This window comes from Rana temporaria, chromosome 3, assembly GCF_905171775.1.
Source record: "Rana temporaria chromosome 3, aRanTem1.1, whole genome shotgun sequence".
Taxonomy (NCBI): domain Eukaryota; kingdom Metazoa; phylum Chordata; class Amphibia; order Anura; family Ranidae; genus Rana; species Rana temporaria.
In genome coordinates, this window is record NC_053491.1 from 10,410,118 (window position 1) to 10,437,055 (window position 26,938).

At 50.5% G+C, this 26,938-nt stretch overlaps 1 protein-coding gene across 1 annotated transcript in view; it reads right to left on the minus strand.

The window, feature by feature from the left end:
• The window catches only part of PIAS1 (protein inhibitor of activated STAT 1), a 96,925-nt gene extending 90,776 nt beyond the window's left edge, over positions 1–6,149 (minus strand). The window contains exon 1 of the mRNA XM_040342238.1: positions 6,063–6,149. Within this exon, the coding sequence (XP_040198172.1) occupies positions 6,063–6,086 (24 nt within the window). The 5' untranslated portion in view covers positions 6,087–6,149. The remainder of the gene's footprint in view (positions 1–6,062) is intronic.
• Positions 6,150–26,938: the final 20,789 nt, after the last annotated feature.

Consider the following 26,938-nt stretch of genomic DNA (forward strand, 5'->3'; position numbering starts at 1 on the left):
GGGGGGGGGGGGGGATATCTGAAAGATGGCTGCAGCTACAGGCATCTTTCAGATATCCATCTATTCAGCACACCATAAGAATGATCATAGCGGCGCCATCCGGTGCTTCTCCGGGCTCTCCCGTGCCATCGGGGGCCCGGAGAAACGATCTGCCAGCGCCAGACGGGAGGAATAGAGATGACTGGTGACCAGATGGTCACCAGTCATCTCTATGATCGTCGGAGGCCCGGGCGCGATGTTATGACATCACGCCCGGGTACTGGAATGTAAACAAAACCGCAATCATAGCATGAGATATGTGAATTTTTATTTCCCCCACAATCTTCCCCCCCCCCCCCATGATCTCATGCTTTCCAGCCCGTAGGAGAGATGTGGGGTCTTATTGACCACCCCCCCCCCCCCCCCCATCTCTCCATAAAGAGGACCTTTCAGGAACCATTCCTATTACAAGCGATGTTTACATTCCTTGCAATAGGAATAAAAGGTGATCAAAAAAAGTAAAGTAAAAAAACATTAAATAAATGAAAAAAAAAAAAAATTTAACGCCCCTATCCCCAGTAGCTCGGGCTCAGAAGCGAGCACACACGCAAGTCCCGCCCACATATGTAAATGCCGTTCAAACCACATGTGAGGTGTCGCCGCGTGCGTTAGAGCGCCAGCAACAATTCTAGCCCTAGACCTCCTGTGTAACTAAACTGGTAAACTGTAAAAAAAAAAAAAAAAAAAAAAAAAGCGACGCCTATGGAGATTTTTAAGTACTGAAGTTTGGCGCCATTCCATGAGTGTGCGCAATTTTAAAGCGTGACATGCAAGGTATCCATTTACTCGGTGCAACTTCATCTTTCACGTTGTACAAAAGAAAAATTGGGCTAACTTTACCGATTTGTTAATTTTATTCATGAAACCGTTTCCCCCCCCCCCCCAAAAAAAAAGGCGTTTGAAAAATGATTGCGCAAATACCGTGCGAGATAAAACATTGCAATGACCGCCATTTTATTCCATAGGGTGTCTGCTAAAAAACACACACAGTGTTTGGGAGTTCGAGTAATTTTCTAACAAAAAAATTATGATTTTTGCATGTAGGAGAGAAGTGCCAGAATAGGCGCGGTATGGAGGTGGTTAAAGACTCTACAGGGAAGATCAGCATCTGAACTCAGAGAAAGTGGAGGTAATAGAAGGCATTACAATTACTGTAGTTGGTTATTTATATTTACCACTGCATATGGATATTTAAAGTGGAGTTCCGGCCACAATTTCACTTTTTAAATATAAATACCCCTGTAATACACAAGCTTAATGTATTCTAGTAAAGTTAGTCTGTAAACTAAGGTCCGTTTTGTTAGGTTGTTACAGCATTTAGACACTTTATAAAATAGAAATTGACTGGGGCCATCTTAAGTGTGGGCATCATGAAGCCAGACTGTACGACTTCCTGGATTTCAGCCTTGCAGATCTCGCACATGCTCAGTGCTGCACAAGCAGTGTAATAGGTTTCAGCACCTGTACTGTCCAAGTCACATGATTCTTCGAGACTGGGGAGTGCACAGACTCCTGGAAAGTTACACCCACTACATTCCCAGGAGTCTGTGCGGTGTAGGTTAGGAAGCTTAAGCACCTAGGTGCAGGAAGTGGGAAGATTAACTATTCTGCCTAGCAACAACACTTTGAAGGCATCTAAAAAAAAAAAAAAAATTCTTAAAGGACTAATGACATTTTTTTAAAACTACTGATGTAATGTTATATTTATGGGTGGAACTCCACTTTAAGAATAAATTGCCTTTTTTTATTTTAAATACATATTAACCACTTAAGGACCGCCTCCTGCACATATACGTCGGCAGAATGGCACGGCTGGGCACAAGCACGTACAGGTACGTCCTCTAAGTGCCCAGCCGAGGGTCGCAGGCGCGCCTGCGACCCGGTCCGAAGCTCCTTGACCCGCGGACCCGAACGCCGCTGGAGTCCCGCGATCGGTCCCCGGAGCTGAAGAACGGGGAGAGCCGCGTGTAAACACACCTTCCCCGTTCTTCACTGTGGCGCCGTCATTGATTGCATTTCCCTATAAAAAGGGAACATGATCAATGATGTCACACCTACAGCCACACCCCCCTACAGTTAGAAACACAAATGAGGTCACACTTAACCACAAGGGGGCGCTGAAGGGGTTAACTCCCAAACTGCAATTGTCATTTTCACAGTAAACAATGCATTTTTAGCTGTGAAAATCACAATGGTCCCAAAAAGGTGTCAAAATTGTCCGCCATGATGTCACAGTCACAAAAAAAAAAAAAAAGCTGAGCGCCACCCATTAGTAGTAAAAAAATTAATAAAAATGCAATAAAATTATCCCTATTTTGTAAACGCTATAATTTTTGCGCAAACCAAGCGATAAACGCTTATTGTGATTTTTACCAAAAATACGTAGAAGAATACGTATCGGCCTAAACTGGAGGAAAAAAATGTATTGTTTTTATATATATTTTGAGGGATATTTATTACAGAAAATAGTAAATATTGATTTTTTTTTAAAAATTGTCTTTTTTTTTGCGCTATAAATAAACACACACAACACGCAGAGGCGATCAAATACCACCAAAAGAAAGCTCCATTTGTGGGGGAACAAGGACGCCAATTTTGTTTGGGAGCCACGTTGCACGACCGCGCAATTGTCAGTTAAAGCGACGCAGTGCTGAATCGCAAAAACTGGCCGGGTCCTTTACCTGCCTAAAGGTCCGGGTCCTACGTGGTTAACCAAAAATGTGTATATAGATAGTTTGTAGACGCTTTAACTTTTTCGCAAACCTAACGTGTAAAATGATAGACAACTTTCGCACAAGCCTTTCCATATACATTTTTTTTCAAACCAAAAATATGTAGCAAAATACATACTGGCCTAAATTCATGAAGGAAAATCGTTTTTTATTTTATGGGTTTTAAAGCAGAAAGTATTCCGGTATTTATCTCTATTTTTTAAATTGTTGGTCTTTATTGTTTATAGGGCAAAAAAAAAGGGGGGGCGGGGTTCAGACTCAGAAGATTTACGCATTTCTTTATTGGCGTTATTCGCCAAAAAAAAAAAAAAAAAAAAAAAAAAAAAAAAAAAAAAAAAAAAAAAAAAAAAAAAAAAAAAAACACACATAACACCACACACAATGACCAACACCAAAAGAAAGCTCCATTTGTGGGGGTGGGGAATTTGAGTACAGCGTCACGCAACTGTCAGTTAACCCCTTCCCGACCGCCGCATGTACATATACGTCGGCAGAATGGCACGTACAGGCACATTGGCGTACCTGTACGTCCCCGCCTTCTAGCGGGTGGGGGGTCCGATCGGCGGCGGTCGGGTTCCCTCGGGGAGCGATCCGGGACGACGGCACGGCTATTCGTTTATAGCCGCTCCGTCGCAATCGCTCCCCAGAGCTGAAGAACGGGGAGAGCCGTATGTAAACACGACTTCCCCGTGCTTCACTGGCGGCGTATCGATCGAGTGATCCCTTTTATAGGGAGACTCGATCGATGACGTCATTCCTACAGCCACACCCCCCTACAGTTGTAAACACACACTAGGTGAACCCTAACTCCTACAGCGCCCCCTGTGGTTAACTCCCAAACTGCAACTGTCATTTTCACAGTAAACAGTGCAATTTAAATGCATTTTTTGCTGTGAAAATGACAATGGTCCCAAAAATGTGTCAAAATTGGCCGAAGTGTCCGCCATAATGTCGCAGTCACGAGAGAGAAAAAAAAAAAAAAAAAAAAAAAAAAATAATTTATAAAAATGCAATAAAAATATCCCCTATTTTGTAAACGTTATAAATTTTGCGCAAACCAATCGATAAACGCTTATTGGGATTTTTTTTACCAAAAATAGGTGAGGAATACGTATCGGCCTAAACTGAGGAAAAAAAAAAAGGTTTATATATTTTTGGGGGATATTTATTATAGCAAAAAGTAAAAAATATTGCATCTTTTTCAAAATTGTCGCTCTATTTTTGTTTATAGCGCAAAAAATAAAAACCGCAGAGGTGATCAAATACCACCAAAAGAAAGCTCTATTTGTGGGGAAAAAAGGACGCCAATTTTGTTTTGGAGCCACGTCGCACGACCGCGCAATTGTCTGTTAAAGCGACGCAGTGCCGAATTGTAAAAACCCTTGGGTCATTTAGCAGCATATTGGTCCGGTCCTTAAGTGGTTAAAGCAACGCAGTGCGGCATCGCAAAAAATAGCCTGTCATTAAGGGGGGGGGGTAAATATTCTGAAACTGAAGTGGTTAAAGCCCGCTGGAGGGTTCTGTGCACGCCATGCACGCTCCCAGCGCAGTGACCGAAAGGTCAGCCCGCTCCTCATGTGATCGCTGGAAGCGGTCATGTGATTGGAAGCCCCCCCCCCCTCCACTACCATGACAATACCTGGTGATCCTGCCACTACACCAACAGCTCAGGCACTTCTGTTACCGGTGACAACGCTGGTCCCATGGAGACTACAAGCAAACGTGTAATCATACCTCCACCGTTGTCACCGTCAGGAAACGGCGAGAATCCGTCGCTGGAGGACAGGAAGCGCAGTCCTCGCTGGTGTGTCTGCAGGAGATGAGCTGCACTGACAGAACACAGGAGAGAAAGAGAATATTGTACATGGGGGAGGGGGGGATGTACCAGACTATGCCCAGTCAGTGGGGGAGGGGGGGTGACATCCACTTATCCATCCCCTCCCCCACCCAGAATGAGACCAGGACTCCGGCTATGGAGATGAATACAGTCAGAGATCACTGTGTGTATGAATACAAAACCCGACCCAGAGATTACAGCCCCCCCCCTCAGAGATTACAGCCCCACCTCAGAGATTACAGGGCCCCCCCCCATCCAGAGCCCCCCCCTCAGAGATTACAGCCCCCCCCTCAGAGTCCCCCCCTCAGAGATTACAGCCCCCCCCTCAGAGTCCCATCCCCCACAGACTTCTATGAACAGCATTTCTCATCTATAGTGAGGAACAACTACATAACAAAACAGCACGAGCCACATGGAGTGTGCACCACACACACTTATTGGGGAGGCAGGTACGAACATTAAGTGACAGATGTACATGGGGTGTGTCCCCCAGGAGGGGGGGGGGGTTCAGATAATGTGTGTGCCCCAGGATGTTGTTGTGCACAGACACTTGGAGGGTGCATAGTGTGGGGTGCAGACATGGTGGGTGTACAGAGGGGGAATGCAGACACTTGGAGGGTGTACAGTGTGGAGGGGAGAGTGACAGACACATGGAGGGTGCATAGTGTGTGGGGGGGTGACGCAGACACATGGAGGGTGTACAGTGGGGGAGGAGTGACAGACACATGGAGGGTGCATAGTGTGTGGGGGGAGAGTGACAGACACATGGAGGGTGCATAGTGTGTGGGAGAGTGACAGACACATGGAGGGTGCATAGTGTGTGTGGGAGAGTGACAGACACATGGAGGGTGCATAGTGTGTGGGGGAGAGTGACAGACACATGGAGGGTGCATAGTGTGTGGGAGAGTGACAGACACATGGAGGGTGCATAGTGTGTGGGAGAGTGACAGACACATGGAGGGTGCATAGTGTGTGGGAGAGTGACAGACACATGGAGGGTGCATAGTGTGTGGGGGGGAGTGACAGACACATGGAGGGTGCATAGTGTGGGGGGAGAGTGACAAATACATGGAGGGTGCATAGTGTGGGGGGAGAGTGACAAATACATGGAGGGTGCATAGTGTGGGGGAGAGTGACAGACACATGGAGGGTGCATAGTGGGGGAGGGAGTGACAGACACATGGAGGGTGTATGGGGGAGGGGGCGGGGTGTCTCCCCCCCCACACAGTCCCGGTGCCCCGCCCTCCTCCGGGTCCCCCGCTCTCCCCTCCTCCCCCTCAGAACACCAACAATAACAGCGGCCCCTCTCCCCCCGGTGAGCCGAGCTCTCCCGCCCTCAGACCCCCGCCTTCCCCCGGCTCACCGACCCCTCGGCCCCCCCGGCGCGGAGCCCCGGACAGCCCGCACCGAGCCCAGGGCGGGATCCCGGCCCCGCAATTCCAGCTGCGCTTTACCTTCAGTTCCGCACTGTCCGCCATCTTGCCGCTCTGCGCGCAGGCGTAATGAACCCGCCGCGACGTGGCTCCGACGCGCTGCCGATGTCATCACGCACTCATTCGAATAAAGGCGCCAAGCCCGGTGGGGCTGGCACGCGAGTCCGGGTCACGTGTTGGGGGCGGGCGTGTGTACTATATACAGAACTCCCCTCACGTGACCTCTCGGTGTGGGGGGGCGGGGCTCCGGCTGCACGTGATATAGAGCCTTACCACCGTCTTTTTAAAGGGACCCTGACAGCAAAAATCGAATGTTCTTCATTTTATAACCACTGTCAGTTTTTTTCTTTAATCTGTGTCCAATTGGTCAGATTTTCATTCACTTCCTGTCCCATAACGCGCCTCCCAACTTTTTGTGATGGGAATGAGGGACACCTATCAGCAAAAGTATGCACCCCCTTACCACGCCCCCTTAAGTGAGAATTGTACCAAAAACAAGGGGGTGGATTCAGGTAGCTTTTACGGCGGCGTATCTCCAGATACGCCGCCGTAATTTCAAATCTGCGCCGGCGTATCGTTACGCCGATTCTCAAAGGCAGATACGCTTAAAAAATAGGCTTCCTCCGCCGACGTAACTTGAATGCGGCGGCGTAGAATTGTGTGCAATATTACGTTGACCGCTAGGGGGCGCTTCCGTTGTTTTTGGCGTAGAGTATGCAAATTACCTAGATACACCGATTCAAAAACGTACGTACGGCCGGCGCAATTTATTTACGTCGTTTGCGTAAGGCTTTTTCGGCGTTAAGTTGCTCCTGCTATTAGGAGGCGCAGCCAATGTTAAGTATGGACGTCGTTCCCGCTTCGAAATTTGAATTTTGTACGTCGTTTGCGTAAGTCGTTTGCGAATAGGGCTGGACGTAATTTACGTTCATGTCGAAACCAATGCGGCGTACTTGGGAGCAATGCACACTGGGATATGTACACGGACGGCGCATGCGCCGTTCGTAAAACACGTCAATCACGTCAGGTCATCACACATTAGCATAAAACACGCCCCCCCCCCTTCCACATTTGAATTACGCGCGCTTACGCCGGCCATATTTACTCTACGCTGCCGTAAGTTAGGAGGCAAGTACTTTGTGAATACAGTACTTGCCTCTCTGACTTAAGGCGGTCTATCGTTCACATTTGAATTACGCGGGCTTACGCCGGCCCCATTTATGCTACGCCGCCGCAACTTACGGAGCAAGTGCTTTGTGAATACTGCACTTGCTCCTGTAAGTTACGGCGGCGTAGCGTAAATACGATACGTTGCGCCGCCGTAAGAAGAAGCGCACGTACCTAAATCTACCCCAAGATTGTTAAACCCACAAGTGCTTCCCCCCCCCCCACTAATATTCCTTTTTAATGGCATTTAAAGTTTACAAACGCAGCAATTTATAAAATACTGGTAATAAAAGATTTAGGGCTGGAAAACACTTTTTGATAAATAAAAAATGCATTTTATATACATCTGTAGAGATCAGACCAAAATGAGGGACGAATGAGGAGGAATGAGGGACAGAGGGACATTGCTCCAAATCAGGGAACAGTCCCTTCGAAATCAGGGACAGTTGGGAGCTATGCCATAACCACAACAGGAAGTGAGAGGGAATCAGCAATGCGGTTGTCACCAGAACTGGTGTCCTCATTTAACCACTTCCCACCCCAGCCTTAGGGTTGTCACCTGTCCAGGATTCACCCGGACAGTTTGGGGTTTGGAATCATGCGTCCGGGTTTCGGAGTTGCCTGAAACCCGGACACATTATTTAGACTGGACTATGACTTCCCAACAGGGTTGCTGGCTGCAGTTGTCTATGCTGAGAGTGTCTGTTACACATACCTCCCAACTGTCCCTGATTTCGAGGGACTGTCCCTGATTTGGAGCAATGTCCCTCATTCCTCCTCATTTGTCCCTCATTTTGGTCTGATCTATATAAAATGTATATAAAATGCACTTTTTATCTATCAAAAAGTGTTTCCCAGAGCTAAACCTTCCATCTGATTTGTAAATTGCTGCATTTGTAAATTCTAAAAGCCAATATAAAGGAATAGTAGTGGTAAAAAAAAGCACTTGTGGGTTTAACTAATCTTGTTTTTTGTACAATCCTCCTTTAAGGGGGCGTGGAAAGGGGTGTGTCCTGTGCCTGCATAATTTTGCTGATAGGTGTCCCTCATTCCCATCTCAAAAAGTTGGGAGGTATGGTTACACACTTTCACACTGCGCAAAGCCAGAAATAACAACCCCCCCCCCCTTTCTGAGTAAGTACACTAAGGCAAATCAGGGTTCTCAGAGCACCCCTTACATCAGAGTGGGAAGGGAAGGCTTATTGATGGAGGTAGGGGGGGAAGGCTCATAGATGGAGGTGGGGAGGAAACGCTTTATTGATGGACGTGGGGAGGGAAGGCTCATTGATGGAGGGTGAGGCTCATTTATGGGAGGAGGGGGGGTGAAGGCTCATTGATGGAGGTGGCGAGTGAAGGCTAACTGATGGAGGTGGGGGAGGGAAGGCTCATTGATGGAGGTGGGAGGGAAGGCTAATTGATGGAGGTGGTAAGGGAAGGCTCATTAATGGAGGTGGGGAGGGAAGGCTCATTGATGGAGATGGGGAGGCAAGGCTCATTGATGAAGGTGGGGAGGGGAAGGCTCATTGATGGAGGTGGGGAGGGAAGGCACATTGATGGAGATGGGGAGAGAAGGCTCATCGATGGAGGTGGGAGGGAAGGCTAATTGATGGAGGTGGGGAGGGAAGGCTCATTGATGGAGGTGGGGAGGGAAGGCTCATTAATGGAGGTGGGGAGGGAAGGCTCATTGATGGAGGTGAGGGAGGGAAGGCTCATTGATGGGGGGTAGGGAAGGAAGGCTCATTGATGGAGGTGGGGAGGGAAGGCTCATTGATGGAGGTGGGGAGGTAAGGCTCATTGATGGAGGTGGGGAGGGAAGGCTCATTAATGGAGGTGGGGAGGGAAGGCTCATTGATGGAGGTGAGGGAGGGAAGGCTCATTGATGGAGGTGGGGAGGGAAGGCTCATTGATGGAGGTGGGGAGGGGAAGGCTCATTGATGGAGGTAGGGAGGGAAGGCTCATTTATGGAGATGGGGAGGGAAGGCTCATCGATGGAGGTGGGAAGGAAGGCTAATTGATGGAGGTGGAGAGGGAAGGCTCATTGATGGAGGTGGTAAGGGAAGGCTCATTAATGGAGGTGGGAGGGATGGCTCATTGATGGAGGTGGGGAGGGAAGGCTCATTGATGGAGGTGGGGAGGGAAAGGCTCATTGATGGAGGTGGGGGAGGGAAGGCTCATTGATGGAGGTGAGAGAGGGAAGGCTCATTGATGGAGGGGGGGAGGCTCATTGATGGAGGTGAGAGAGGGAAGGCTTATTGATGGAGGTGGGAAGGGTCATTGATGGAGGTGGGGGTGAAGGCTCATTGATGGAGGTGGAGAGGGAAGGCTCATTGATGGAGAGGGGGAGGGAAGGCTCATTGATGGAGATGGGGAGGGAAGGCTCATTAATGGAGGTGGGGAGGGAAGGCTCATTGATGGAGGTGGGGGAGGGAAGGCTCATTGATGGAGATGGGGAGGGGAGGCTCATTGATGGAGGTGGGGAGGGAAGGCTCATTGATGGAGGTGGGGAGGGAAGGCTCATTGATGGAGGTGGGGAGGGAAGGCTCATTGATGGAGGTGGGGGAGGGAAGGCTCATTGATGGAGGTGGGGAGGGAAGGCTCATTGATGGAGGTGGGGGAGGGAAGGCAGGCTCATTGATGGAGGTGGGAGGGAGGGACTCATTGATGGAGGTGGGGGTGAAGTCTCATTGATGGAGGTGGGGGAGGGAAGGCTCATTGATGGAGGTGGGGAGGGAAGGCTCATTGATGGGGAGGGAGGGACTCATTGATGGAGGTGGGGAGGGAAGGCTCATTGATGGAGGTGAGGGAGGGAAGGCTCATTGATGGAGGTGGGGGGGAAGGCTCATTGATGGAGGTGGGAGGGAAGGCTCATTGATTGGGATGGGGAGGGAAGGCTCATTGATGGAGATGGGGAGGGAAGGCTCATTGATGGAGGTGGGGGAGGGAAGGCTCATTGATGGAGGTAGGGGGGGAAGGCTCATAGATGGAGGTGGGGAGGAAACGTTTTATTGATGGACGTGGGGAGGGAAGGCTCATTGATGGAGGGGGGAGGCTCATTGATGGGAGGAGGGGGGGGGGTGAAGGATCATTGATGGAGGTGGCGAGTGAATGCTAACTGATGGAGGTGGGGGAGGGAAGACCCATTGATGGAGGTGGCGAGTGAAGGCTAACTGATGGATGTGGGGAGGGAAGGCTCATTGATGGAGGTCGGGAGGGAAGGCTCATTGATGGGGTTGGGGAGGGAAGGCTCATTGGTGGAGGTGGGGAGGGAAGGCTCATTGATGGAGGTAGGAGGGCAAAGGCTCATTGATGGAGGTGGGAGGGAAGGCTCATTGATGGGGATGGGGAGGGAAGGCTCATTGGTGGGGATGGGGAGGGAAGGCTCATTGATGGAGATGGGGAGGGAAGGCTCATTGATGGAGGTGGGGAGGGAAGGCTCATTGATGGAGGTGAGGAGGGAAGGCTCATTGATGGAGGTGGGGAGGGAAGGCTCATTGATGGAGGTGAGGAGGAAAGGCTCATTGATGGGGATGGAGAGGGAAGGTTCATTGATGGAGGTGGGGAGGGAAGGCTCATTGATGGAGGTGAGGGAGGGAAGGCTCATTGATGGAGGTGGGGAGGGAAGGCTCATTGATGGAGGTGGGGAGGGAAGGCTCATTGATGGAGGTGAGAGAGGGAAGGCTCCGTGATGGAGGTGGGGAGAAAAGACTCATTGATGGAGGTGGGGGCGTAAAGGCTCATTGATAGAGGTGGGGGGGTGAAGGCTCATTGATGGAGGTGAGGAGGGAAGGCTCATTGATGGAGGTGGGGAGGGAAGGGTCATTGATGGAGGTGGGGGTGAAGGCTCATTGATGGAGGTGGGGAGGGAAGGGTCATTGATGGAGGTGGGGTTGAAGGCTCATTGATGGAGGTGGGGAGGGAAGGGTCATTGATGGAGGTGGGGTTGAAGGCTCATTGATGGAGGTGGGGAGGGAAGGCTCATTGATGGAGGTGGGGAGGGAAGACTCATTGATGGAGGTGGGGAGGAAAGGCTCATTGATGGGGATGGAGAGGGAAGGCTCATTGATGGAGATGGGGAGGGAAGGATCATTGATGGAGGTGGGGAGGGAAGGCTCATTGATGGAGGTGAGGGAGGGAAGGCTCCGTGATGGAGGTGGGGAGGGAAGACTCATTGATTGAGGTGGGGGGGGGGGGGTGAAGGCTCATTGATAGAGGTGGGGGGGTGAAGGCTCATTGATGGAGGTGAGGAGGGAAGGCTCATTGATGGAGATGGGGGGAGGGAAAGCTCTGTGATGGAGGTGGGGAGAAAAGACTCATTGATGGAGGTGGGGGGAGGGAAGGCTCATTGATGGAGGTGGGGGGTGAAGGCTCATTCATGGAGGTGAGGAGGGAAGGCTCATCGATGGAAATGGGGGAGGGAAGGCTCCGTGATGGAGATGGGGGGGTGAAGGCTCATTGATGGAGGTGGGGGGAGGAAAGGCTCATTGATAGAGGTGGGGGGTGAAGGCTCATTGATGGAGGTGGGAGGGAAGGCTCATTGATGGAGATGGGGGGAGGGAAAGCTCTGTGATGGAGGTGGGGAGAAAAGACTCATTGATGGAGGTGGGGGGGGGTGAAGGCTCATTGATGGAGGTGGGGAGGAAAGACTCATCGATGGAGGTGGGGGGAGGGAAGGCTCCGTGATGGAGGTGGGGAGGGAAGACTCATTGATGGAGGTGGGGGGTGGGGTGAAGGCTCATTGATGGAGGTGGGGGGAGGGAAGGCTCATTGATGGAGGTGGGGGGGGTGAGCATTCCGAATTGTGGGTGGAATCGCAGCAATCCTGGTGGGCTCGGGGCACAGTGCCCACCCTTTTGTGAAGCCAATTAGATTCTCTGGCTCTAATCATGTGCTTCACAAAAAAAAGGAACTCTATGCGCCCGGTGGTCCGCATGGAGATTAGGGGGGCGGGACCTCTGCGCCCCTTTTGGATGGTCCACCGCTGATTATGGCTGATCAGTGTAGATCCTATACAGAGGCGAAACTACCACCATAGCGACCCACGCGGACGCTATGGGGCCCGCAGCTGAGTGGGGCCCAGTGAGGATGATTGGCGGTGCATCCATAAGGGGAGCAGGAGCGCCGCCCCCTCTCTCCTGCACCGCTCTAATCACCATAGATAGATTCAGGCATTGCATGAATCTATCTATGGTCGTTGTGTGTTAGCAAAGCAAAGGAATTCGTTTTGCTAACACTGAATCAACCTCTTAGCCAATCAGTTTGCCGGGTCTGTTACCGGTCACCTGATTGTCTGAAACGTCAGGCGCTGTGATTGGACACCTGAGAGAGGACAGAAGAAGACATGGAGGACATGCAGGAGACCGCCGCTGACCTGATGCAAGACAGGAAAGTGCCGGGCAGTATCTGATGAGGCACAGTAGCAGCAATTGATGGGCACACTGGCAGCATCTGATGGGCACACTGGCAGCATCTGATGCGCACACTTGCAGCATCTAATGGGGCACAGTAGCGGCAATTGATGGGCACGCTGGCAGCATCTGATGGGGCACAGTAGCGGCAATTGATGGGCACACTGGCAGCATCTAATGGGCACCATGGCAGCATCTGATGTGCACACTGGCAGCATCTTATGGGCACCATGGCAGTATCTGATGGGCACACTGGCAGTATCTGATGGGGCACAGTAGCGGCAATTGATGGGGCCCACTGGCAGCATCTGATGGGGCACAGTAGCAGCAATTGATGGGCACACTGGCAGCATTTGATGGGGCACAGTAGTGGCAATTGATGGGCACACTGGAGGCATTTGATGGGGCACAGTAGCGGCACTTGATGGGCACACTGGCAGCATCTGATGGGGCACAGTAGCGGCAATTGATGGGCACACTGGCGGCATCTGATGGGGCAGAGTAGCGGCAGTTGATGGGCACACTGGCAGCATTTGATGGGGCACAGTAGCGGCAATTGATGGGCACACTGGCGGCATCTGATGGGACACAGTAGCGGCAATTGATGGGCACACTGGCAGCATCTGATGGGGCACAGTAGCGGCAATTGATGGGCACACTGGCAGAATTTGATGGAGCACAGTAGCGGCAATAGATGGGCACACTGGCAGCATCTGATGGGGCACAGTAGCGGCAATTGATGGGCACACTGGCAGCATTTGATGGAGCACAGTAGTGGCAATTGATGGGCACACTGGCAGCATCTGATGGGACACAGTAGCGGCAATTGATGGGCACACTGGCAGCATCTGATGGGGCACAGTAGCGGCAATTGATGGGCACACTGGCAGCATTTGATGGAGCATCGTAGTGCCAATTAATGGGCACACTGGCAGCATCTGATGGGGCATAGTAGCGGCAATAGATGGGCACACTGGCAGCAGTTGATGGGGCACAGTAGCGGCAATTGATAGGCACACTGGCAGCATTTGATGGGGCACATTAGCGGCAATTGATTGGTGGGGGCTGTTTGCAGGGGGGCCCCATACAACACTTTGCTATGGGCCCCTGTGATTTCTAGTTACGTCCCCGATCCCATACACAGGCTTTTTTTGTTAGCATTGGAATCTGCATAGATCTGTAGCTCTGTATTACTCACAGAGAGTGATTTTTGTGATGTTTTCGGGATTGTCACTTACCTGTGATGGAGTACCTTGGTTATTAGGAAATCCTATAGGTGTGGCGACACTAAACCCTGACTCACAGTAGGTGGCCGAACAATTATAACCTATTATAGAGAGTGATTCATAGAAGGGTGCAGAGTTCATTAGCTGTCTCCTATTTGTAAATACATTGTATCGAAAACAAAAAACATAAAAACTAAAAGAAGTGAGCAAAGTGCAAGACAAAGGGCGAGTCCATCAGCATCCACCAACAGGAATATAAAAATTAAAGGATTATAAAATTAAAGGCGCAGTCCACACACCAAGGAGGCAAAACAACCTTCATTATACTTCTTAAAGTGGAACTTCAGGCATTTTTTTTTCAACTTTCCATCTATTAAATCTTCTGCCCTTGTTGTTGTTGTTTTAAGTTTGGATAGTAAAACATTTTTTTTCTGCCAGTAAATCCCTTACACAGCCCACTTCCTGTTTCCTTATACAGCCCACTTCCTGTTTCCTTATACAGCCCACTTCCTGTTTCCTTATACAGCCAACTTCCTGTTTTTCTATATACAGCCCACTTCCTGTTTCCTTATACAGCCCACTTCCTGTTTCCTTATACAGCCCACTTCCTGTTTCCTTTTACAGCCCACTTCCTGTTTCCTTTTACAGCCCACTTCCTGTTTCCTTTTACAGCCCACTTCCTGTTTCCTTATACAGCCCACTTCCTGTTTCCTTATACAGCCCACTTCCTGTTTTTCTATATACAGCCCACTTCCTGTTTTTCTATATACAGCCCACTTCCTGTTTCTTGTCTGGTCATTTGCCTAGGCTTATGACATCATGCACAGCTCTCTCTCTCTCTCTCTCTCTCTCTCTCTCTCTCTCTCTCTCTCTCATTCTCGTGAGAGTTTGCCAGGAAGTGAGGGGGGATGAGTTATAAGAGGGCCAATAAGAGCTGCAGAGCTGAAGGTGTGCCTCCAGGAAGTGAACAGGCAGCAGCTTCAGCTGCCCACAGTTAAAATAGCTGCAGCCAGACTCGGTGGAGGGAGATTTCTGCAGCACATTTGGCAGTACAGAATACAGAGTACAGAATCACAGTATATATAAAATAATATGCAAAGTGGTCGGAGGGAAGCTTCAGAATGGCAAAGATGTTTTTTTATTACAAATTATGTGAGCGGACCGCAGATCCTCTTTAACCACTTCAGCCCCCGGAGGATTTGGCTTCCCGATGACCGGGCCATTTTTTTGCGATTCGCCACTGCGTCGCTTTAACTGACAATTGCGCGGTCGTGCGACGTTGTCCTTTTTTCCCCACAAGTAGAGCTTTTTTTGGTGGTATTTGATCACCTCTGCGTTTGTTTTTTTTTGCGTATAAAGAAAAAAAAAGCGACGATTTTGAAAAAAAAGCAATTTTGCTATAATAAATATCCCCCAAAAAATATATATAAAAAAAAATTTTTCCCTCAGTTTAGGCCGATACGTATTCTTCTACATATTTTTGGTAAAAAAAAAATCGCAATAAGCGTTTATTCATTGGTTTGCGCAAAAGATATAGGGCTAGATTCAGCATTGATTTACGCCGGCGTATCTATAGAATATGCAAATGACCTAGATAAGCCGTTTAACAAATTTACGTACGCCCGGCGCTATTTTTTTACGTAGTTTACGTTAGGCTTTTTCGGCGTAACGTTGCTCCTGCTATTATGAGGCTTACGCAGTGTTAAGTATGGATGTCGTTCCCGCGTCAAATTTTTAATTTTTTACGTCGTTTGCGTAAGTCATTTGCGAATAGGGCTGGACGTAATTTACGTTCACGTCGAAACCAATGACGTCCTTGCGGCGTACTTTGGAGCAATGCACACTTGGAAATTCCACGGACGGCGCATGCGCCGTTCGGGAAAAACGTCAATCACGTCGGGTCACCAACCATTTACATAAAACACGCCCCTCATACTCATTTGGATTAGGCGCGCTTACGCCGGCCCCATTTACGCTACGCCGCCGCAACTTACGGAGCAAGTGCTTTGTGAATACTGCACTTGCCCGTGTAAGTTGCGGCGGGGTAGCGTAAATAACATCTGCCACGCCCACACAAACTTACGGCGGGCTAGTTGAATCTAGCCCATAGCGTCTACAAAATAGGGGGTCGTTTTATGGCATTTTTTATTATTAATTATTTTTTTACTAGTAATGGCGGCGATCTGCGATTTTTATCGTGACTGCGACATTATGGCGGACACATCGGACACTTTTGACGCTATTTTGGACCATTGACATTTTAACAGCGAACAGTGCTATAAAAATGCACTAATTACTGGCAGGGAAGGGGTTAACCACTCGGGGGCGATCAAGGGGTTAAGTGTGTCCTATGGAGTCATTCTAAGTGTGTGGGGGATGGGCTACTAGTGAGACGACATTGATCACTGCTCCCAATGACAGGGAAGAGATGATCAGTGTCCTGTCACTAGGCTTGTAAGCTCTAACGAGCAGGGCCCTCTGATCCCTCCTGTATTGATTTGTATTGTGACTGTACTGTCTTCCCTGATGTAAAGCGCTGCGCAAACTGTTGGCGCTATATAAATCCTGTATAATAATAATAATAATAATAGGTAGAACAGGGGGATGCCTTGTTTACATAGGCATCCCCCCCTGTTCTGCCGCTCCGTGACACGAACGCGGGGCGCCGCACGGCTTCTTAAAGGGGACGTACAGCTACGTCTATTTGCCTACTGCTGCCATTCTGCTGACGTATATCGGTGTGCAGCGGTCGGCAAGTGGTTAAAGCGGAGCTCCGCCCACCGCTGCAAAAATGAAAAGCCAGCAGCTACAAATACTGCTGGCTTTTAATAATCAAACACTTACCTGTCCTGGAGTCCAGCGATCTCGGCACGCCATTGCGGGTAAGGGAACCGGGGCAATGTAGCATTACGGCTTCATGCCGGGTCCCTACTGCGCATGCGCGGGGCACTGCTTGCGATCGCCTATTGGCTTTTCTGTGATCGCCTACTGGCCCGGGGGGAGGAGGAGGGAGCCAAGCTGTGACGTAATCAGCCGCGGCCCGGACTCCTGGAAGTGGGGACAGGACAGGTATCAGCTCCCCCCCCCCCCCCCCCCGAAAGGTGCCAAATGTGGCACCAAAGAGGGGGAGGAGACAAATGAGCAGAAGTTCCACTTTTGGGTGGATCTTCACTGCATCGGAGCACCACAAACCAAAAGCACAATTTAATTTAATAATTTAAATATTTATACCAAACTCAGAGTCCCCCCTTACATCAGTGTCCCCATCAGAGTCCCCCCTTACATCAGTGTCCTTATCAGAATCACCCTTACATCAGTGTCCCCATCAGAGTCCTTCTTACATCAGGGTCCCCATCAGAGTCCCCCTTACATCAGTGTCCCCATCAGAGTCCCCCTTACATCAGTGTCCCCATCATAGTCCCCCCTTACATCAGTGTCACCATCAGAATCCAACTTACATCAGTGTCCCCATCAGAGTTCCTTTTACAACAGTATCCCCATCAGAGTCCCCCTTACATCAGTGTCCCCATCAGAGTCCCCCTTACATCAGTGTCCCCATCAGAGTCCCCCTTACATCAGTGTCCCCATCAGAGTCCTCCTTACATCAGTGTCCCCATCAGAGTCCCCCTTACATCAGTGTCCCCATCAGAGTCCCCCTTACATCAGTGTCCCCATCAGAGTCCCCCTTACATCAGTGTCCCCATCAGAATCCAACTTACATCAGTGTCCCCATTAGAGTCCTCCCTTTCATCATTATGTACAGTATATTTATATCATTAGATTGTAAGCTCTTCTGAGCAGGGCCCTCTTAATCCTCTTGTATTTTATTGTATTATAACTGTATTGTCTCCCTTTTATATTGTAAAGCGCTGCGCAAACTGTTGGCGATACATAAATCCTGTAAGGGGGGGAGGGAATAGGTTGAGAGGGGGGGGTGGGAAGACCAAATGACCTGAATCCTTGTGGCACTGTCCCTATCTGCGGGCCGGAGAACATCTCGTAGAGGGCCAGATGTGGGCCGTGGTTCGGAGACCCCCGGGGTGGGATTTTTGTACCCCATCATCAGGAGTCATCACTTTTAAACTGTTGGCATTATATAAATCCTGTATAATAATAATAATAATAATAATAATAATAATAAAATCATGGTCCCCCCTTACATCAGTATCCCCCTTATATCAGGTGTTCCTATCAGAGCCCCCTTCCTTACACTAATGTCTCCACCAGACCTGTGTTGGAGACTGCGGGGGACTGGACAGGATGGGTTGAGGGGGGGAGGGGATAGGTTAAGGGGGGAAAATAGGTTAAGGAGGGGGAGGGGTAGGTTGAGGGGAGGGGGTATGTTGATGGGGGGGATGGGTTAAGGAGGGGGGAGGAGTAGGTTAAGGGGATAGGTTGAGGGGGGGAATAGGTTAAGGAGGGGGGGGTAGATTGAGGGGGGGAAGGGATAGGTTGAGTGGGGATAGGTTAAGGAGGGGGTAGGTTGAGGGGGGGAGGCGGGATAGGTAGGTTTAGGGGGAGGGGGGGTAGGTTGAGGGGGGGATGGGTTAAGGAGGGGGGGACGGGTAGGTTAAGGGGGGGGGATAGGTTGAGGGGGGGAATAGGTTAATGAGGGGAAGGGGTAGGTTGAGGGGGGAGGGGATAGGTTGAGGGGGGATAGGTTAAGGAGGGGGGATAGGTAGGTTGAGGGGGGAGGGGATAGGTTGAGGGGGGGGATAGGTTAAGGAGGGGGGATAGGTAGGTTGAGGGGGGGATAGGTTAAGGAGGGGGGATAGGTAGGTTGAGGGGGGAGGGGATAGGTTGAGGGGGGGGGATAGGTTAAGGAGGGGGGATAGGTAGGTTGAGGGGGGGGATAGGTTAAGGAGGGGGGATAGGTATATTGAGGGGGTAGGGATTAGGTTGAGGGGGGAGGGGATATTTTAAGGAGGGGGGATAGGTAGGTTGAGGGGGGGAGGGGATAGGTTGGGGGGGATAGGTTAAGGAGGGGGGAGGGGATAGGTTGAGGGGGGAATAGGTTAAGGAGGGGGATAGGTAGGTTGAGGGGGGGAGGGGTAGGTTTAGAGGGGGGGGGAGACCAAATGACCTGAATCTTTCTGGCACTGTCCCTATCTGCGGGCCGGAGAACATCTCGTAGAGGGCCAGATATGGGCCGTGGTTCGGAGACCCCCGGGGTGGGATTTTTGTACCCCATCATCAGGAGTCATCACTTTTAAACTGTTGGCATTATATAAATCCTGTATTATAATAATAATAATAATAATAATAATAATAATAATAATAAAATCATGGTCCCCCCTTACATCAGTATCCCCCTTATATCAGGTGTCCCTATCAGAGCCCCCTTCCTTACACTAATGTCTCCATCAGACCTGTGTTGGAGCCTGCGGGGGAGTGGACAGGATGGGTTGAGGGGGGGAGGGGATAGGTTGAGGGGGGAAATAGGTTAAGGAGGGGGAGGGGTAGGTTGAGGTGGGGGATGGGTTAAGGAGGGGGGAGGGTAGGTTAAGCGGGGGAGGGGATAGGTTGAGGTGGGGAATAGGTTAAGGAAGGGGAGGGGTAGGTTGAGAGAGGGGGGATAGGTTAAAGTGGAGGTTCACCCTCAAAACAAATTTCTGACATCACAAGGAGTCGAGCCATCCTACTGACAGAATGCCGGTGTTTTTTTTTTTTTCCTCAGCACATACCTCGTTATCACGATTTTCACCCCCCGGCGATCCCGTGGGACTGGGCGTTCCCAAGCACTGCCTGCGATTGACAGGCTTCCGAACGGCGCATACTGCGCGTCACAGGTTGCCGACAGAACCCGAACGTCGGTGCGCAGGCGCCGTATAGAGCCGCACCGACGTTCGGGTTCTGTCTGCAACCTGTGACGCACAGTATGCGCCGTTCGGAAGCCTGTCAATCACAGGCAGTGCTTGGGAACGCCCAGTCCCACGGGATCGCCCGGGGGGTGAAAATCGTGATAACGAGGTATGTGCTGAGGAAAAAAAAAAAAACACCGGCATTCTGTCGGTAGGATGGCTGGACTCCATGTGATGTCAGATTTTTTTTTGAGGGTGAAACTCCACTTTAAGGAGGGGGGAGGGGTGGGTTGAGGAGGGGATAGGTTAAGGAGGGGGGATAGGTAGGTTGAGGGGGGTGGGGGATAGGTTGAGGGGTGTGAGGTCAAGGAGGGGGGATAGGTAGGTTGAGGGGGGTGGGGGATAGGTTGAGGGGTGTGAGGTCAAGGAGGGGGGAGGGGTAGGTTGAGTGGGGGGGGGATAGGTTGAGGGGAAATAAGTTAAGGAGGGGGAGAGGTAGGTTGAGGGGGGGGATAGGTTGAGGGGGGATAGGTTAAGGAGGGGGGATAGGTAGGTTGAGGGGGGATAGGTTAAGGAGGGAGGATAGGTAGGTTGAGGGGGGGGATAGGTTGAGGAGGCGGGATAGGTAGGTTGAGGGGGGGATAGGTTAAGGAGGGGGGATAGGTAGGTTGAGGGGGGGGATAGGTTGAGGGGGGATAGGTTAAGAAGGGGGGATAGATAGGTTGAGGGGGGTGAGGTTAAGGAGGGGGAGGGGTAGGTTGAGGGGGGGGAATAGGTTAAGGAGGGGGGAGAGGTAGGTTGAGGGGGGGGGATAGGTAGGTTGAGGGGGGAGGGAATAGGTTGAGGGGAAATAGGTTAAGGAGGGGGAGAGGTAGGTTGAGGGGGGGGGGATAGGTTGAGGGGGGATAGGTTAAGGAGGGGGGAGAGGTAGGTTGAGGGGGGATAGGTTAAGGAGGGGGGATAGGTAGGTTGAGGGGGGGGATAGGTTGAGGAGGGGGGATAGGTAGGTTGAGGGGGGATAGGTTAAGGAGGGGGGATAGGTAGGTTGAGGGGGGGATAGGTTGAGGGGGGATAGGTAGGTTGAGGGGGGTAGGGGATAGGTTGAGGGGGGTGAGGTTAAGGAGGGGGAGGGGTAGGTTGAGGGGGGGATAGGTTAAGGAGGGGGGATAGGTAAGTTGAGGGGGGAGGGGATAGGTTAAGGAGGGGGAGGGGTAGGTTGAGGGGGGGGATAGGTTGAGGGGGGATAGGTTAAGGAGGGGGGATAGGTAAGTTGAGGGGGGAGGGGATAGGTTGAGGGGGGATAGGTTAAGGAGGGGGAGGGGTAGGTTGAGGGGGGAGGGGATAGGTTGAGGGGGGATAGGTTAAGGAGGGGGGATAGGTAAGTTGAGGGGGGAGGGGATAGGTTGAGGGTGGATAGGTTAAGGAGGGGGAGGGGTAGGTTGAGGGGGGAGGGAATAGGTTGAGAGGGGGGGGTGGGAAGACCAAATGACCTGAATCCTTCTGGCACTGTCCCTATCTGCGGGCTGGAGAACATCTCGTAGAGGGCCAGATGTGGGCCGTGGTTCGGAGACCCCCGGGGTGGGATTTTTGTACCCCATCATCAGGAGAACCCGTCATCACTTTTACTGACATTCTCCATGCCCTCTTGACCAATGAAGACCCTTGTCTCCTCCGGAGCCGCGCTCCAGGGGGGTCAGGCGGAGTCGTGGAGAAAAATATGGGAATACGCCGTTCTCCGGTAGGGAACAGGTAGATCTTTTGGCACAGTTTGAGAACGAACGGTACACCATGTCCTGCCAAATTGTGTATCGGGCGGGTGGGAAATTTTTGGACAGCTCCCAGTTACTTATGAAGGGGGAGGGGGGATCTAGGGGGCATGCATGACTCTCTAGGAAGTATTATTTAGCAGAGAACAGAGGGAAGAGCCATTAGACTCCACATATTTTCTCCTTGACCTCCAAACAAATTTGTTGTCGCGTAAAAAGGAGTTTAATACGGCGCTGGAGCCGCGGTCTATATTCAGCGCGTGTTATTTATCATCCGGCTCTCCCGCTGAGCGTGCGGAGCAATGCACATGACCCCCGTGCAGGGTTGCCATGGCAACTGTTCTCTGTACATTGCAACTGTCCATTACTGCCGCACACAGCTGGGGCTCTCTGACCTGAGAAAGCCGGAGGGAATCCATCCATCATTTTATCCCCCCCCCCCACCAGTGTGAATATAGATTGCATTTACATTTTATAAACCTGCAATAGATAAGAAGAATCCTGATTGGATACAAAAAATAAAATAATTGAAGTTGTAATTTTTATTGTTTGTAGCATCTCGCTAATGGCGGCCAAACACGCGTTCAATAAATGATCGATCCCTTCCAATAGGAATAGCTGATCTATAGTCATCAACCCGTTCGATCAATATGTAGTATAGGGGAAGTGGATTTAGCTGATCGGCTTAGTTAACCCCTTCCCTCCCAGCCCCTGAGTCCCTTTTTAACCCCCGGACCATATTGCTGGTCAAAGACCAGAGCACTTTTTGCAATTCGCCATTGCCTCGCTTTAACTGACAATTGCGCGGTCGTGCGACGCGGCTCCCAAACAAAATTGGCGTCCTTTTTCCCCACAAATAGAGATTTCTTTTGGTGGTATTTGATCACCTCTGCGGTTTTTAGTTTTTGCGCTATAAATAAAAATAGAGCGACAATTTCGAAAAAAAATTATATTTTTTACTTTTTGCTATAATAAATATTCCCCAAAAAAAGATATAAAAAAAGATTTTTTTTCCTCAGTTTAGGCCGATACGTATTCTTCTACATATTTTTCGTAAAATAAAATCGCAATAAGCGTTTATTGCCCCCTCCCTCTGTCCCCCCCCCTCTCAGATCCCCTCTCTCTTAGCCCCCCTCTCTCTCTCAGCCCCCTCCCTCTTTCTGCCCCCCCCCCCCTCTTTCTCAGCTCCCCTCCCTCTCTCTCAGCCCCTCCCTCTCTCTATTCTCCTTTCTCTCAACTCCCCCCTCTCTCTCTGTTTCCCTCTCTCTCAGCCCCCTCCCTCTTTCTGTTTTCCTTTATCTCTTTGTCCCCCTCTTTCTCAGCTCCCTTCTCTCTCTCTCTCTCTCTCTCTCTCTCTCTCTCTCTCTCTGTTCCCCTCTCTGTCTGACTCTCAGCCCCCCTCCCTCTCTCTGTTCCCCTCTCTCTCAGCTTCCCTTGCTCTCTCACTCTCAGCCCCCCTCCCTCTCTCTGTTCCCCTCTCTCTCAGCTTCCCTTGCTCTCTCACTCTCAGCCCCCCTCCCTCTTTCTGTCTTCCCTCTCTCTCAGCCCCGCTCCTTCTCTCAGCCCCCTCCCTCTCTCTGTTCTCTCTCTCTCAGCTCCCCTCTCTCTCTCTCTGTCTGTCTCTCAGCCCCCTCCCTCTCTCTGTTCTCTCTCTCAGCTCCCCTCTCTCTCTCTGTCTGTCTCTCAGCCCCCTCCCTCTCTCTGTTCTCTCTCTCTCTCAGCTCCCCTCTCTCTCTCTCTCTGTCGGTCTCTCAGCCCCCTCCCTCTCTCTGTTCTCTCTCAGCTCCCCTCTCTCTCTCTCTGTCTGTCTCTCAGTCCCCTCCCTCTCTCTGTTCTCTCTCTCAGCTCCCCTCTCTCTCTCTCTGTCTGTCTGTCTCTCAGCCCCCTCCCTCTCTCTGTTCTCTCTCTCAGCTCCCCTCTCTCTCTCTCTGTCTGTCTCTCAGCCCCCTCCCTCTCTCTGTTCTCTCTCTCAGCTCCCCTCTCTCTCTCTCTGTCTGTCTCTCAGCCCCCTCCCTCTCTCTGTTCTCTCTCTCAGCTCCCCTCTCTCTCTCTGTTCCCCTCTCTCTCAGCTTCCCTTGCTCTCTCACTCTCAGCCCCCCTCCCTCTCTCTGTTCTCTCTCTCAGCTCCCCTCTCTCTCTCTGTTCCCCTCTCTCTCAGCTCCCCTCTCTCTCTCTGTTCCCCTCTCTCTCAGCTTCCCTTGCTCTCTCACTCTCAGCCCCCCTCCCTCTTTCTGTCTTCCCTCTCTCTCAGCCCCGCTCCTTCTCTCAGCCCCCTTCCTCTCTCTGTTCTCTCTCTCTCTCATGCCGCGTACACACGATCATTTTTCAGCATGAAAAAAAAAACGTTGCTTTTCAGCATGTCGAAAAAACAAAGTTTTCCCAACTTCATCATTAAAACGACGTTGCCTACACACCATCGTTTTTAAAAAATGCTCAAACAAAACGCGGTGACGTACAGCGCATACAGCGGCACTATAAAGGGGAAGTTCCATGCGGATGGCGCCACCCTTGGGGCTGCTTTAGCGGATTCCGTGTTAGTAAAAGACGATTCGCGCTTTTCTGTCTGTTACAGCGCGATGAATGTGCTTACTCCATTATGAACACTAGTTTTACCAGAACGAGCGCTCCCGTCTCATAACTTGCTTCTGAGCATGCGCGGGTTTTTTACGTCGTTTTAGCCCACACACGATCATTTTTTACAACCCGAAAAACGACATCGTTTAAAACGACGTTAAAAAATGCAGCATGTACGGAATTTTTTTTTGTCGTTTTTCAGAACCCGAAAAATGATGTGAAGCCCACACACCATCATTTTAAATGACATTTTTGAAAAACTATGTTTTTTTCATGCCGAAAAATGATCGTGTGTACGCGGCATCAGTCTCTCTCTCCGCCCCCATCCCTCTCTCTCCGCCCCCATCCCTCTCTCTCCGCCCCCATCCCTCTCTCTCCGCCCCCATCCCTCTCTCTCCGCTCCCCTCCCCCCTCTCTCTTCCCCCTCAGTCCGCTCTCTGCTGAAAACGTGTCACAGGAGTGCAAAATTACTTGTAACACCCAAACATGATATATATATATATATATATATATATATATATATATATATATATATATATATATATATATATTTTGCAGAGACTCTAGAGAATAAAATGGTGGTTGTCGCAATATTTTATGTCACACCGTATTTGCGCAGTGTTTTTTTTTTTAAACTTAAATCTCTTTGAAAAAATACACTTTAACCACTTCAATACCGGGCACTTTCGCCCCTTCCTGCCCAGGACATTTTTCAGCTTTCAAGCGCTGTTGCACTTTGAATGACAATTGCGCGGTCGTGCTACACTGTACCCAAACTGCATTTTATCATTTTGTTCCCACAAATAGAGATTTATTTTGGTGGTATTTGATCACCTCTGCGATTTTTTTTTTTTTTTTTGCTAAACAAACTAAAAAAAAAAAAAATTCTTAGTTTCTGTCAAAATGTGTTGTTTTCCCTTTCACTGGCGGACACTGATGAGTTGGCACTGATGGGCACTGATGAGTTGGCACTGATGAGTTGTCACTGATAAAGTGGCACTGACGGGCACTGATATGTAGAATTGATGGGCAATGATAGGCAGCACTGAGTGATGGCCACCAATAGGTGGCACTGATATGCAGCACTGATGGGCGGCACTGATGGGCACTGACAGGCGGCTGTGATGGGCACTGACAGGCGGAACTGATTGCCACTGATAGGAGGTATTGATTGGCACTGACAGGTGGCACTAACAGGTGGCACTGATGGGCAGCACTGATGGGCAGCACTGATGATGATGTACTGATAAATTACTTACACGTGATACTGCTGGGCACTGATTGGCACTGTGGTGGGCTCTGATTGGCACTGTGGTGGGCACTGAGGTGGGCACTGGCAGTCTTTTATTATGGGGACACTGCTGGGCACTGATTGGTAGGATTGGCACATCTGAGGGGGCTGTGCTGATAATCAATGTGCTGATTATTAGGCTGATTGGCACTGTGGTGGGCACTGATTGACACTGTGGTGGGCTCTGATTGGCACTATGGTAGACAGTGATTGGCCCTGTGGTGGGCTCTGATTGGCACTGTGGTGGGCTCTGATTGGCACTATGGTAGACAGTGATTGGCCCTGTGGTGGGCTCTGATTGGCACTGTGGTGGGCTCTGATTGGCACTGATGTGGGCACTGGCAGTCTTTTATTATGGGGACACTGCTGGGCACTGATTATCACTGTGGTAGGCACTGATTGGCACTGTGGTGGGCTTGGATTGGCACTGTGGTGGGCACTGAGGTGGGCACTGGTAGTCTTTTATTATGGGGACACTGCTGGGCACTGATTGGCAGGTGATTGGCACATCTGAGGTGGCTGTGCTGATAATCAATGTGCTGATTTTTAGCACAGACCCCCCCCCCCCCCCCGACAGGGAGTGCCGCTGATCGGCTCTCCCTGTCACCACGATCGCCGTGCTGCGTGTTCCCACGGGCGCGCGTTGGCATGTTATCCTGCTGCATAACAGAACCACTTCCTGGACCTCAATCTGTTATTGGCCGGATGGGAAGTGGTTAATAAATTTAAAAAAAAAATATTAACAGTAAAGTTAGCCCAATTTTTATTTTTTGTATAATGTGAAAGATAATGTTACACCGCGAGAATCGTGATCTTTATTCTAAGCAGAAAAAAAAATTGTGATTCTCATTTTAGCCAGAATCGTGCATTTGAGTACTGATACTTGTGCAAATACAGAAAAACCTTGGTTTGAGAGCGTTTTGCAAGACAAGCAAATTTTGCCTTGATATACAAGCGATGTCTTGATATAAGAGTAGCGTCATGTCACAACCGAGTATAAAAGAGAAGAGAGGAGAGTGTAGCAATATGGTTACATTTAACCACTTAAGGACCGCCTCCTGCACATATACGTCGGCAGAATGGCACGGCTGGGCACAAGCACGTACCTGTACGTCCTCTTTAAGCGCCTGCGACCTGGTCCGAAGCTCCGTGACCGCGGCAGCGGGACCCGCGGACCCGATCGCCGCTGGAGTCCCGTGATCGGTCCCCGGAGCTGAAGATCGAGGAGAGCTGTGTGTAAACATTTTTTGCTGTGAAAATGACAATTGTCCCAAAAATGTGTCAAAATTGTATATGTACATGAGCCGGTCCTTAAGTGGTTAATAAGGACACACACCTGTCCAGCGAGCCCGCGATGTCGCCCCCGCCCCCCCCCCCCCCGAGGCCGATCCATCCATCGGATCGGGTGCCAGCGCCGCCATTCGAAGTAACAGGCAGTGGAACCTTGCGTCCTCACTGCCCGTGTCCTACTGCGCATGCGCAAGTCGCGCAGCGCTTTGTGAATAGGCGGCTGTCTTCCCGGGACACACGCAGGTCCCAGAAGACAGCGTTCCCCATTTCCCAGGAGGCAGCGCGAGGGCGAGACCAAGGAGCTCCGCGGAGAAGGAAGTGGCAGATTAGGAAGACTGCCTAGCAACAGCCATTTCTAGTCAGTAAAATTGTATTTA